Source organism: Manis javanica, chromosome 14, assembly GCF_040802235.1.
Source record: "Manis javanica isolate MJ-LG chromosome 14, MJ_LKY, whole genome shotgun sequence".
Classification (NCBI taxonomy): domain Eukaryota; kingdom Metazoa; phylum Chordata; class Mammalia; order Pholidota; family Manidae; genus Manis; species Manis javanica.
The window spans coordinates 49,687,838-49,702,403 of NC_133169.1; the positions used below are offsets into that span (position 1 = coordinate 49,687,838).

Genomic DNA, 14,566 nt, shown 5'->3' on the forward strand with positions numbered 1-14,566 from the left:
CCCCGAAGCAGCTGCCCAGATCTCCCCATGAGCTCCTCCACAGGCCCTATCCTCTCCCTCAGCATCCAGTCAGCTTCTTGGTCTCTACCTGACAGCCAAGGATTCCCAGATGCCTGAGGAATGCTTCCAACATGGCAGATGGAAACCAAGACCGTGACCCAGAGACTATTCTGCTCACCTCCTCCCAGAGCCTCCATCAACCGGACACAGCACCACCCTCTCCTTCCACAGCTGGTGTATGCTTGCCCTTGTTTTTCAAGATCATATTGTCTGGGGATAGCTACACAAGCATAATTACAAAAAGCAAGTGAATAATTAGCACAGAAGTTAGGATGGTTGGAGGGTAAGAAGTCAATTTGATTGAGGAAAGTGCATAAGGCATTTTAAGGTACTGGTAATATTCTTTGAATTAGCCTGGTTATCAGTCCACAGATGTTCATGTAGTTATACTAAAATAAAAGTAATTATTATTTAAATTTTAGATGTGCTTAGGGACTCTTTTGTGTTTAATTTTTGTGAAAGAAGAAAAAATATCAATGGAACATCTCTCCATTGTCATCTCCAAACAAGGCCCAGGATTTACTCTTATTGGACAACCTGAGTCCCCTGTTCAGGGGTGAGCAGAGGGGTACTGCACTGTCATGGTTAGGAGCCCATTTACCCCACTTCACCCTAACCAGGGTTCCAGACAGTGGGGAGAAATTGTTCCTGTAAGAAGGAAGCATGGCAGTTGGGAAGCTAAAACAAAACCTCTTCACTGTGCTTTGGGGGAGCAGTTTGAGCGATATATTTCAATTACTCTGACTAGTATCCTTCTTCCCAGTACCTCTCCTTCTAGAGGCATGTCCTTAGGAAATAATCAAGAATGTGGACAAAGAGTAAGAGACCAGGTGGATTATGGAATGAGAGAGCGGCCAACTTTTCCAGCCTTGAAGAGCTCTATATTTAGTTACCAACTGTGGTGGGTCTTGGTGCTATCAGTCTGCACTTGACAGACTGCCTGCAAGCAGGCTGGGCCCTGAGCTCACAGAAACCCCAGCTTCCTGAGATGTGAAAGTGGCAGGCTCTGTCAGCAGGAGCTGGGGCCATATGGAGCATAAAAATAACTCAGGCTGATCCTCCCTTTACAGCCAAGTCTATTAGGTGGCCTCCTGAAGAAACGGCCAAGTGCATTCCCAGCCTGGGCAAGTGAAACCTCTTGGGGAGGCCCTCTGTCCACGTCCCAGCATCCCTTCAGACACCTGGGAGCAGAGAGGAGCCCTTCCTGGAACTCAAACTGGAATGAGATGAGTGTCAGGCCTTCTTGGGGAGGGAGAAGGACCCCTTTTTTTGCTGGCGACTGGGCAAGGTGCTGTCATTGCCCACAGCAGCTAGGCATGAACTGGCATCCTCTGCGCCCTGACTCAAGGTGGACCCTTTCCTTCCCTGAGGTTCCTGGGAAGGTGGGGGAAGGGCTTGGCTGTGGGCCGAGCTCTGTCCATCAGCTCAGTCCATCGGGCTGCTCAGGGGGCTCCCTGCATCCTGGAGGCCAGACCACATTGAGTGTCTCAGTGTTCAGGTTGTGCTGCCTAAGATCCCAGCCCCTGACCTGTTGTTCTCTGGGCCATGTCTGTTTTCCACTCAGCCTTTACCAGTTCTCCCTTCCAGGGCCAGTGCCAAGAGCTTTGCCTGAAATCAGGAGCCCAGGGGTCTGGGATACTAGTCACCAGTGATAGCCTTGTCCACCCCATTTTACTTTCTAGATGCCAGGTTTTCTCATCTCTGAAGTGAGCAGTCATTCCCATATGGCAGTGTTAAGGATTAAGTGGCATGTGAGAACAGGATACATGAAGTATGATACGGAATCAGTTTATTCTTGAACTGACACCTCTGAGGCATAGAACCTATCTGGGTCAAAGGGAGCAGGTACCTCATCCAGGACCCTTGGAAAAGGCCCCTAGTTCAGGTCCCCATTCCCTAAGGGTGCAGGGGCTGTCCCTGTCCTGCAGAAGCAGTCCCAAGCGAAGGTGCCCATTTGTCTTTCTCAGTATGGCCTGGGCTGACTGAAGCACCAGACACCTACCTGGGGAGCATGTCTGGCTTGGACTCTGTGAGAAAAGCTTGGAATTCAGACCTCCTCTCCGAGCTTCTGCGGACCCTGCACGGCTGAAGTAAAACTGAATGGAGGCTGAGACATGGGCTCTGACAAGGCCCAGCTGGACTGAACTGAGCTGCTGTTCCTCATGGCAGAGGAAGGAGGAGACCTGGGGCTTTCAGGACACACACAGGGCCAGGGACCATGTGGCCCCAGATCCTCCCAAAAAGCTGCAGGGCGACTAAGAACATCATCCTAGAAGAGCTCTCAGCTCTGTCCCAAGAGCACACCTGGCCCTGACAGAGAGAGGATACAGTGTAAGATGCTTATTCCCACAAGTATTATAATAGCAAATGCAGGTTTAATCAGCAGAAAGAAAAAGAAATTACCATTAGTTGTAGACATAACTGACTTCTGGAAAACCAAGACTGTGTTAGAACTAAGGAGATATAAAAATCCACATAGCAAGTCCAATAACAATATCCAATTACAGATACAATGGGGAGGGGAGCATCAGAGAAGACGGTGGGTAGGAAGCACTGGGTCTGCATCTCCAACTAGATAACAAATGAACTGGTAGGACCTGCCTGTTGTGACCATCTCAGAACTCTGGCTTCTCTTCAAAGACTTGTAGTTTCCAGAGGAAAGCTTCCACAGTAAATCTCGATCAGTTTTGGTCAAGTTAAGCTCTTAGCACAGTAGAAGCTACCCATCCGCTACCCCCAGCCTCGTGGCAGGCAGCCATGCACATGTTCCTGGAGTAACTTGTGCATAGTTTGCAGGAGCCAAGGAGGACAATAAGGGCCTTGTCCACAAAATGTCAGGGATCTGAGTTCTGATGCTTATTACTGTTTCTGATCACAGAGATGCAGATACAGAGGCAGCTGACCATTGTTGCAATCCCCACAGAATTGAAGAAACTTCTAGGGAATTTAAAGGTTGAAAGCCTGTTTTCACCCCCTTCATTTTTCTCCCTTTCCACTTTTGGGAGCCAGACATTTAAAGATTAGGATATTCAAAAGCAACCACACATAGAAGGGGATTTAGAAAGTTACTGCATGAGCCCAGGGAAAGCACAGGCTCAGAAAAGACCCAAGAACTTAAGTTTACACCTCAGGCTGATCCTGGCAGAGAGACATCCTACAACAATTAAAAAGTAAAATGGCAAATCCTGGAGAAATCTGATTTCCAAAGTTTTCAACAAAAAAATCACAACACATACAAAGAAACAAGAAAGTATGGACCAGAAACAAAATCAACAGAAACCATCTCTGAGAAAGACCAGATGCTGGGCTTATAAAGGAAAAGACTTTAAAGCAACTATTTTGAGATGTTTGAAGAGCTAAAGAAAATGGTGGATAGTCACAGAAACAATGTATGAACAAAATAGAAATATTAGTAAAGAGATAGAGAACAAAAAGAAATTTTAGAGTAGAAAAGTACAATACCTGAAATGGAAAATTCACTAGGGGTATTCAAAGGCAGATATCAGAATAAAAAATCAGCAAACTTGAAAATGGGACAATTGAAATTATTGAGTCTGAGAAACAGAAAGAAAAAAGATTGAAGAAAAATAAGCAGAGCTTAAGAGACCTGTGGGACACCGTTAAGCAGACATATACCTTATGAAAGGAGAAGAGAGAGAAAGGGGCAAGAGATTATTTAGAGAAGTAATAGCTGAAAACTTCCCAAATTTGATGAAAGATATGAATACAAACATCCAAGAAGCTCACCAAATTCCAAGTAAGAGAAATTCAGAGAGACCCACACTGAAACACATTATAAGCAAACTCTCAAAAGACAAAGAGAGACTCTTAAAGCAGTAAGAGAAAAGTGATGTGTCATATACAAGGAATCCTCAGTAAGATCATCAGCAGGTTTCACATTAGAAACCTTGGGGGCCAGAAGGCAGCAAGTGGATTTATTTGGTGGTGAATGTAAAAAAAAATTGTCAACCAAGAATCCTATATATAACAAAACTTCCCTTCAAAAATGAGGGAGAAGTTAAGACATTCCCAGATAAAGAAAAGCTGAAGAAGTTCATTGCCACTAGGCCTGCTCTGTAAGAAATAGTAAAGGCAGTCCTTTAGATTGAAATGAAAGGACACTAATCAGTAACTGAAAGTCATATGAAGAAATGAAGATCTCTGTTAAAAGTATATACTTGGGCAATTGTAAAAGCTAGTATTATAACTTTTATATTTGTTACTCCACTTTTTGTTTTCTATGATTGTAAAGACAAATGCATTGTTTATTAAAAACAATTATTGATCTGTGGTTTTGGACACATAATGCATAAAGATATGATTTTATGGCATCAATAACTGAAACAGGGTAAGGGAAGTTTAGGTACATTATTGGAGTAAAGCTGGTATAAATACAAATTGAAGTGCTATGACTTCAGGATGTTAAATGTAATTCCCACAGTAGCCACAAAGCAAATAGCTATGGAATATACAAAAAAAGGAAATGAGAAGAACAGATTAAAATGCTTTACTCCAAAAAAAAGTATCTAAACACGAAAGAAGACAGTAATGTAGGAAATAAGGGACAAAATCTAAAAGGCATAGAGAAAACAAATAGCAAAGTGGGGAAAGTAAATCCCTCCTTTACAGTTATTATGTCTATGTAAATGGATTAAACTCTCTGGTCAAAAACATGGAGATTGACAGATACAACTATATGCTGTCTACAAGAGACTCACTTCAGATCCAAAGACGTAAGTATGTTCAAAGGGAAAGGATGGAAAAAGATATTCTGTGTAAATGGTAGCCAAAAGAGTGTGGGGTGGCTATACTAACAGAAAATAGACTTTATATTTTAAAAATTACAAGAAAATATTATGAGACATCATATATTAATAAAAGGCTCAATGCAGCAAGAAAAAATAAATGTTTTATATAACACTTGTAAACATTTATGCACCTAATAACAAACAATCAAAATATATGAAGCAAAAATTATCAGCTATGAAGGGGCAAATAGACAGTTCTATAATAATTGTTGGAGACTTCAATACCCTACTCTCAATAATGGATTGAACAGCCATACAGAAGATAAGTAAGGAAATAGAGTGCTTGAACAATACAATAAACCAACTAGATCTAAAAGACGTCTACAAAGCACCTCCCCAACAACAGCATATACATTCTTCTCAAGTGCACATGGGACAGTCTCCAGGACAGACTGTATGTTGGACCAGAAATCAGGTCAGAATAAATTTTAAAAGAGATGCCATTCAAAGTATCTTCTCCAACCACAACAAGAAAGTTAGAGATTGATAAAGGAAGGAAAACTAGAGAACTCACACATTTGTGGAAACTAACCAGTGGGTCAAAGAAGAAATAAAAGAAATTGGACAATTCTCAGAGATGAATGAAAATGAAAACACAACGTACTGAAATTTATGGGATGCAGTGAAAGCAGTACTAAGGGGGATATTATAGCTACAAAAATGTACATTAAGAAGAAAGATCTCAAATCAGCAACCAAACTTCACAGCTTAAGAAACTAAAAAAAGAAGAACAAACTAAACCCAAATCGAGCAGACGGAAAATAATAAACAGTAGAGCAGAGACAGAGAATAGAAAAACAGTAAAGGAAAAAAAAAAAAACTAAAGTGGGCTCTTCAAAAAGAGTCCAAAATTGACAAAACTTTAGCTAGGACGACTAATAAAAAAAGAAGATTCAAATTACTAAAATCAAAAGTGAAATTAGGAATATTATTTACAATTATAAGAAAATACTACAAACAACGGTATGTGAACAAATTGGATTACCTAGATGAAATGGAAAAATTCCTGGAACCACACAACCTGCCAAGTGTGAATCACATAGAAAAATAAAATCTAAGTAGACCAATACGTAATAAGGACATTGAATCAGTAATCAAAAACCTCCTAATGAAGAAAATTCCTGGACCTGATGACTTCACTGGTGAATTCTTTGGCCAGCCAAAGACACTACAAAAAAAGAAAACTACAGACCAATACCCATTATGAATATTGATGCAAAAATCCGAACAAAATACTAGTAGCTGAATTCAGCATATTAGGGGGATTATACACCATGACAAATGGTATGTAATCCTGGAATGTTTAACATAAAAATCAATAAATATCACATCACATGAACAGAATTTCAAAGGGAGAAAACACATGATCATTTCAACTGATGCAGAAAAAACCTTTTGACAATACTTAACACCCTTTAATGATTAAAAAACTCAACAAATTATGAATATAAGGAAACGACTTCAACATAATAAAAGCCATATATGAAAAATGCAGAATTATATTATACCCAATGTTGAAAGGCTGAAAGCTTTCCCACTAAGCTCAATAACAAGACAAGGATGCCCATTTTTACCACTGCTACTTAACACAGTACAGAAGTTCTAGGTAGAGCAAAAAGAAATAAAAGCCATCCAAATTAGAAAGGAAGGAATAAAATTAGTTATTTGCAAATGATATAATAGAAAACCCTAAAGATTACACACACACACACAAACCTGTTGAACTAATTAACACTCAGCAGAGTAGCATGATATAAAATCAACACCAAAAAATCAGCTGTGTTTCTGTACACTAATGGTGAACAATCCAAAATGGAAATTCAGAAAATAATTCCGTTTACAATAGAATCAATAAGAATAAACTTAGCGATTTCAACTTAGAAATCAACTTACGTAGATGAAATGGACAAATTCCTAGAAACCAAAGACCTCCCAAGTTTGAATCACAAAGAAATAGGAGTCAAAAGATTGTACACTGAAAACTACAAATCATTACTGGGAGAAATGACAGGAGACACAAATCAATAGAAAGACATCCAGGATTCATGGATTGGAAGACTTAATATTAAGATGTCAGTACTGTTCAAAGCAATCTATAGTTCAATGCAATCTCTGTCAAAATTCCAGTGTCATTTTTGAAGAAATGGGAAAATCCATCCTACAATTCATATAGAATCTCAAGGGACCCTGAATAGCCAAAATAATCTTGAAAAAGAACAAAATTGGACAACTTGTACTTTCTGATTTCAAATTTTACTACAAAGCTACAGTGATCAAAACAGTGTGGCACTGGCTTTAAGGAATAAAATAGAGTGTCCAGAAATAAACCCCTGTATATAGAAGCAAATAATTTTCAACAAGAGTGCAAAGACATTCAATGGGGAAAGGACAGTCTTTTGAACAAAAGGTGCCTGGAAAACTGGGTATCCCTTATCTAACACCATACACAAAAATTAACTCAAAATGGATCAAAGAGCTGGACGTAAGAGCTGAAACTATAAAACCCATAGAAGAAATCTCATTGGAAAACATCATGACATTGAATTTGGCAGTGATTTCTTTTCTGACTCTAAAGACACAGGCAACAAAAGAGAACATAGACAAAATTAAAAACTTTCACACATCAAAGGCCATTATCATCAGAGTAAAAAGACAACTCACAGAATGGAAGAAAATATTTACAAATCACATGGCTAAGGAGGGGTTAATAGCTAGAATATACATAAAAAACCTTAAACTCAACAACATCAATAAACAATTCAATTTGAGAATGGACCAAGGCCTATGCAAATGGCCAGTGAGCACATGGAAAGATACTCACCATCACCAGTCACTGAGGAAATGCAAGTCAAAACCCCAGTGAGATGCCACTTCACATCCAATGGGTGGCTACTATCCAAGCTGCAGAAAACAACATTGATGTGGAGAAATTGGAACCCTCTTACATTGCTGGTGGGAATGCAAAATAGTGCAGCTGCTATGGAAAACAAATTCCTTTGGTGGGTGAATGGATAAAGAAAATATGGCATAAATACTTAGAATGGAATATGATTCAGTCTTAAAAAAGGAAGGAAGTTCTGACACCTGCTACAACATGGATGAACCTTCAGGACATTATGCTCAGTGAAATAAGCCAGTCACAGAAGGACAAATACAGTATGATTCCATTTATACAGGTACCGAGAATAGTCACATTCATAGAGACAGAAAGAATGGGGGTCGCTAGGGCTGGAGGGAGGAGAGAATAGAGCACTAGTGTTGAGTGGATAGCGTATTAGGTGGGGAAGATGAGAAAGTTCTGGAGATAAGTAGTGTGATGGCTGCACAACATTGTGATTGCAGTTAATGCCCCTGAAGTGTACACTTAAAAATGATTAAAATGGTGAATTTTATGTTAAGCATATTTTACCATACTTTTTAAAAAAGATTTAATGAATGTAGGGAGAAATGTGGGATGAGATTGTGTAAGTGTGTAAAATTCTGCCCCACGTTAAGGCCAGGAGAAAGTGGCTCTGCTATGGAATTGTGGGCCTAGGACAGCCTTCGAGCCCAGACTGGCAGGAAGGGTCTCCAGCAGCCAGTGATAGCTGGTTTCAGACGCCCCAGCTGCAGGGCTGGACAAGCAGGGTAAACTGCCGGACTCCAGTTGACAGGTCTTGCTGGCAGGGAGCCTCGTTAGCAGGTGTGATTCCTACCCATGTTGTGGTTCCAGACCCTTGCAGGTGGGGCAGACTGGCCTTGGCCACCCTTTCTTCTCCAGGGTGGGCTCTGCGCTGGGTGTTTTGTACATTTAATTCATCCCCTTTTCTGCATAAGCTATCGAGGAGGGAATCTTCCTATTGTCAAAGCCCGAAGGCACATTTCAGAGTTCAGAGAACTCTTCCCGCAGCACAGAGATAACCTCTGTGCCCTCAGCCAGGCCTGGCCTGGTGCCCACCCAGGAAAGGATGCCTGAGAGAACATTTCCCCTCCAGTCAGAAAGAAGCACTACACTGACCAGCCACACACTTTCCTTCCATAGTTGTGATGGATTCCATTTCTTGCAGGTTTTTTTGCTACCCACTAGTGCTAGAGGCCATGGCAGCAGAGTAGGGGTTGCAAATGTCATTTCTAAATGTGCTTTGGTCCCACGCTGTAGTCCCCACAGTGGCTTATTATTTTAAAAAAAATAAATTTAATTGCCACCCTTAAAATCAGAATACAAAACACACACATTAGGAGTCCTGGTGTTTCTTAAACCTGGAAGATCTGAGCTCGTGGTCAGCCCTGAGGAGCCACATGGGGCCGTGTTCCAGTGGCCACAGCTCTGACCACTACCTGCCAGCCTCACGCTGAGCAGGAACCACGGGAAGGGTGCCTCCTGCAGGGCAGCTTGGGGGGTGCTCCACCCTGAGGGCCAATCCATGCAGTGCAGGCTAGCTGCCTCCACCACTGTCTGGGGAGCCCCAGCACCTCCAGAAGCTGGGCTTGGAGACCTAAACAGGAGGAGGCAGACACACCTGAGCAATGAGGGCAGGGCAGCAGGAATAGGGACGGAGGCAGGGAGCCAGGCAGAAGCACATGCCTAGGTGGGGACAGCCGTGACTCAGAAGTCACCCCAGCCCCTCCCAGGCTTGCGGCAAGTGAGGCCTCCTCAGCTCAGGTCCCCTCCAGGTGCATTCTTCAGGGTGGTGGTGTCTGAAGGGCCCAGGCTGGACAAGGAAGGCAGCTGGCCGGGACCCATGGTTCAAACGCAATGCCTGGAAGGGCTGGCCTGTCCCAGGAGGGGCTGCCGTGACCCAGCAGCCAGCCAGCATGAGCCTCTTCTCTCCTCCTGTCCTGGGCATGCTGGGCAGCCCTCAGAAGGCTGACCAAGTGCCCTTGAGGCTGGAACTTGGGGACACCAGCATCAATGCCCAGATGGGCTGGGGACAGGAACAGGGCAGGGGACTCGGACATACCCTTGTGCAGTCCCAGCTCTGCTAGGTGCTCTGAGTGTGAGCTGGGCACCCTGCATTTACTTCCCATGCCTCCAGTTCCTCATCTAAGGGCTGAAAGGGACCAGGCAGGGGAATCAGCCTTGTTGGCCTTCCCAGGCTGGGACCCCAAGCGTCTCCCCAGCTTCTGCCCCCACAGACTCTGCCACTTGAATTTGTACCCTGGATTTTGTTTGCTGCTTATAATTAGTGCCAGAGCAAACTCTTTTCCACAGCTTTCCCTCTTTTCTTGGGATACATTTCCAGGGATGTGACAAAGTGACAGCACTGTCCCACATAAAGTCTCCAAGCTGGCACATGGAGCCATGCAAAGGGACAGCCGGTGACAACGCACACCCCTGCCCAGCAGGTTTAAAAGGCCGCTCCAACATGCCTGGCGACACTGGCTGTTCCTGTAGTAGGTAGGCAGCAGCCACCTGCCAGAGTCACACCCTGCACATGTCTGTTCCCACACGCCCCCAGCAGGGCAGAAAGGGAACTGCAAAGGCTCTTCAGAGGACACAAACGGGTTTCGCCAGCGTCCCCCTCTGTGGTGAGCCCCTGCGCTCTCCCTGGTCCCCCACCTGATTGCTCACCACTGCCCTCCAGGGGCCACAGCCTGGCTCCTGCCACCACAGCACAGACTCCCACGACCCACCATGGTGCCCCCAGTTTGGCTGAGCCTTTGCACATGCTGGTCCCTGTGCCCGGCAAGTGTTTCTCTGCAAACTGCCTCCTGCCGCAGCCCCAGCACAGACCACCGCCCACCAGCTCCTCTCTGTATTCTAGTCAGACTGGAGCCCCCGCCAGTGGGAGGAGGACGCCGGCTTGCATCCAGCAGTGCGCACACAGAGGCAGGGGTGGGTCCCCACTGTCCCGGCGTCTCCAGCATGCCTGGGGACAGGAGCAGCAGGATTGGCAGGGGCACCACCGTGGCTCCACCCTCATGCACCCTCTGCTGAGGGAAGAGCCAGCACAGGGAGCCATCACCCCCTCTGCCCTCACCCAGGCATGCCTGCCGAGTGCCTCAGGGGGACAGTCTCTCCACACACCTTGGCCTGCCTGTTCCCTGCGCCCCCTGCCACCAGCTCCCAGAGTCCTGCCGGTGCTCAGCACCTAGAACAGCGCCACACTGTGCACATGTGTAAGAGGGACTCTCCACAGCAGCAGGAGGGAAGCAGAGTGGAGATGAGCCAGAAGAGGCCCACCCAGTGAGAACCCCCCTGGGCCTGGCCCAGCTGGGACATGGGTGGCTGCGGGTCCAGGGGGCACACGGTGGTCTGTCAGCTCTCTGGCCAGGAGCTTGCTGCTCCCGAGCCTGAGCGCTCCCTGATCCATGTGCCCACACACTGCCCCCCCACCCCATTCCAGGCCCAGTGTGGAGGTGCTCTGGGAGCCTCCTCCTGTCTCTTGAAGTGGTGGCACCCTGGCCACCCCAGAGAGGTCCCTCTCATGCCACCTGGCAGACCACCCTGCTCTACAGAGAAGTTTCCAGAATCACCTTCTCCCCAGATACTGACTCGTCTTTGAGAAATTGGCCCAGGACCTGCTGGAAAATTGCCCAGTGCTGCAGGGAGAAGGTGCCCTGTGCCCGGCAGGAGGGGGCAGGCTCTGCCCGCCCCGCACATGCTCTGTAGTGGAATCAGGCTCAGATGCTGGGCCCGGGCATGAGGCGGAGCCAGCACCCACCCGGAGCTGACCACCACCGCCTGCTGAGCCCGGGCAGCCCCCTGAGTGCCCACATACACAGGGCCTCCTCAGCGCTGGGTAGGAGGTGGTTTTGTGAAATGTGAGAGTTTCATGGGCTGAAAATTGAGCACTTACAGGTTGGCTGTGGGGTGAAAATAGAGCTGTGGTCATCCCCAGGGTGGGGACTGTGGGATGCCATCCACACTGGTGTCCACGGTCCCCACTCTGTGACCTGCGCCCACACTTCCTACACATGCACGCCCTCGGGATGGCCTTCCTCGAGCTCCCACTGACCCCCAGTGTCCTCTCTGGCTCTCATGTCCCTCTAGCCCTACTCTCGGGGCCAGGTCACCCAGGGGGCTGGGAAAGACAGGACCAGGCCCGTGTCAGTCTGCCCTAGGGAGCCCACAGGGGCAGTGAGCAGGGTCATGGGGAGACTGACCCCTAGAGGCCCCTGCATGACCCCGCAGGACTCCACAGTTAAGAATGGGGGTGATCTGAATGTCTAGCGTGGGACATGGCTAAATCCTAAGGCTTGGCCAGGACCCGCAGAGAGCTCACTGAAAGCTTCACTCAGGAAGCCTGGCCTGTGTTCTCATGGATGAGCCTGGCCGAGGAAACAGGTCACTGCACACGTGGACCAATGCCTGTGGCAGGCCAGGCCCTTGGCGCAGTGCCAAATCAGAGCAGGTACCCTGGCCCCGCCTGGAGGTTTGGGTGGATATGTCACCGTACAGCAGCAGGTGGCCTTTCTCCACCAAGCGCCCACAGATGGGTCCCCACTACAGGTGGAGATGACAGATGGAAGGCCTGAAGGCAGCTGTTCAGCAGCACCTTTACCAGGCTCATGCAGGGGAGAAGTCCACAGGGCAGCTTCAGGCACAGCAGGATCCAGGACCTCCCCGGTGACCTCGGCAATGTGTCCACTCTCCTGGCCCTTGTGGGGACAAGAGGGTCCCAACAGCACCATTCCACCAGCTCAAGGATGCCAGGGGAAAGGGAGCTTCCATGTGCTGCAGAGTTTGGGGACTTACACCTGAGTCCTCCAGCTTGGATCTGGCCCTCCATGAGCTAATCTTTGTGGCTAGGGCAGAAAGATATGCTGATTGTCGAGGCCTTCCCAAAAATGGCCTTCAAAGGGTGGGAGTGAATTCTGAAAGGAGTCAATCCCTGAATGGTGGGCACTGAGAGTGGAGGAGAGGTGGTTCCAGGGCGAGGGGTCCCTGGCAGCCCTCCCGGAAGTGACCACAGGGCTCAATGGGCACAGAAGGGCCTGTGGGAGGCAGGGCCCACCCAGCTAGGAGCTGGGGGGTGCAGGCCACAGCTCCAGTGAGCCCAGCACCTCCTTGCCATTTCAGGCAGGCATGCCCCAGACCCTAAGCGCCTCCGACATGGTGACCCCGGGCAGCCTCAGCCCTCCCCCGATGGAGCCCACAGATGGCGCGCAGGCTGGACAGCCCCTCCTGGACGGAGCTCCGTCCTCAGCCTCCCTGGACATGCTGATCCAGCACCTGGTGCCCACGGCCGACTACTACCCCGAGGTGGGAGACCACCCAGTGGGGGGCTCTGCTCTGGGCATGGGGGAGACAGCAGGGCCAGGACTGGGCCTGGGCCCTGGGGGCAGGGCAGTCTGGGAGCACATCCCCACCCCCATGCCCTCCTGAGCATGTGCCACCTTTGTCTCATTTGCTCCCAGAAAGCCTACATCTTCACCTTCCTGCTGAGCTCCCGCCTGTTCATTGAGCCCCGGGAGCTCCTGGCCCGGGTCTGCCACCTGTGTGTTGAGCAGCAGCAGCTGGACAAGCCAGTGCTGGACAAGGTGAGGGCAGGCCAGGGTGCTCTGAGTGTCCCAGCCCTGGGGCGTCAGCCTCTTGGGGAGGCAGTGATCAGGGTCCCCGGTCTCCTGATGAGGAGCCCGCAGGGGTCTCTGACTTGTCTGAACCCTTCCCCGCGGTGCGGGTTTCCAGCACCCTCCGGGAGCCCTTGAGCACACACCAAGCCTAGACTCAGGCCTCCAGAGCCTCGTCAGGAGAACCCCTGGCATCTGGGACGGCCCTGCAGCTGCCAGCACACTCCTCTCACCCCGCCCTCCTCTGTGGGGTCTGCTGACAGCCCAGTCTTCCCGTGGTCCCCATATCCTTTCCACCATCCCTGGCCAGACCCCACGGGCGCACCGGTGACTGGCCACTTACCTGTGTATTGGTCAGGCTCTCCTCACAGTGGTAGAAACCCAGCTTCAAGTGGCCCAGACAAAGGGACCTCAGGGGCTCCTGTAACAGCAAGGTCCCAAGGACTGCCAGCTCCAGGGCTCAATGACTTCATTAAAATGTGGTCTTTCTCCCCCCGACCCTTTGTTCCACTTTCCCCCGGGGCCAGAACCTCTCTCACTCTCGCGGGAAGAGGTTCTGCTTGCATGGTGCCAGGTGGCCTCTGCCACTCCAGGCTCACCGTCTACTCATCGCAATTCCAGTAGAGAGGCCCAGTTTCATTAGGTCTCAATAAAAGTCCTGATCTCAGGCCACATGCACGGTGGGGCTCTTGGAGCCCTGGGATGGGGTCAGCTTCTCCTGAGATCCACAGACTGGGAATTATGGGGGACCCAAGGCAAACTGAGATGGTGTCCCCACAGGAAAGGATATGTGATGCCCAGCAGGCAAAACTGAGATGACCCCACTCCAAATGTGTGTCTGTCCCCCTCTGCTCCCCATCCCCGTGTCCCATCCCTGTTGCCTGGCCCCCAGCCCAGGAAAGGCACGCAGCCCAACCCCCTTGGCCACAGCCACCTCCAGTGACACCTGGGCACCCCAGCCCTGGGCAGAGGACATGCAGGGAGAGGCTGAGGCGGGGCTGATGTGGCCCCGCCCCGCCGCAGGCCCATCACCAAGCAGGGCTGTTCCCCTGGCTCCTTGCAGGCCCAGGTCAGGAAGTTTGGTCCCAAACTGCTCCAGCTGTTGGCCGAATGGACAGAGACATTTCCAAGGGACTTCCAGGAGGAGTCAACTATCGGGCACCTGAAGGACGTGGTGGGCCGCATCGCCCCCTGTGATGAGGTGA

The 14,566-nt window shown here is 48.6% G+C and overlaps 1 protein-coding gene across 3 annotated transcripts in view; it reads left to right on the forward strand.

Moving 5' to 3' along the window:
* RASGEF1C (RasGEF domain family member 1C) overlaps positions 1–14,566 on the forward strand; it is an 85,120-nt gene that overhangs the window by 37,354 nt on the left and 33,200 nt on the right. For all 3 annotated transcript variants that reach the window (XM_037002130.2, XM_037002129.2, XM_073221553.1), the window contains 3 exons: positions 12,871–13,053; positions 13,209–13,331; positions 14,425–14,562. In XM_037002130.2, coding sequence (XP_036858025.1) covers positions 12,877–13,053; positions 13,209–13,331; positions 14,425–14,562 — 438 coding nt within the window. In that variant the 5' untranslated portion in view covers positions 12,871–12,876. The remainder of the gene's footprint in view (positions 1–12,870; positions 13,054–13,208; positions 13,332–14,424; positions 14,563–14,566) is intronic.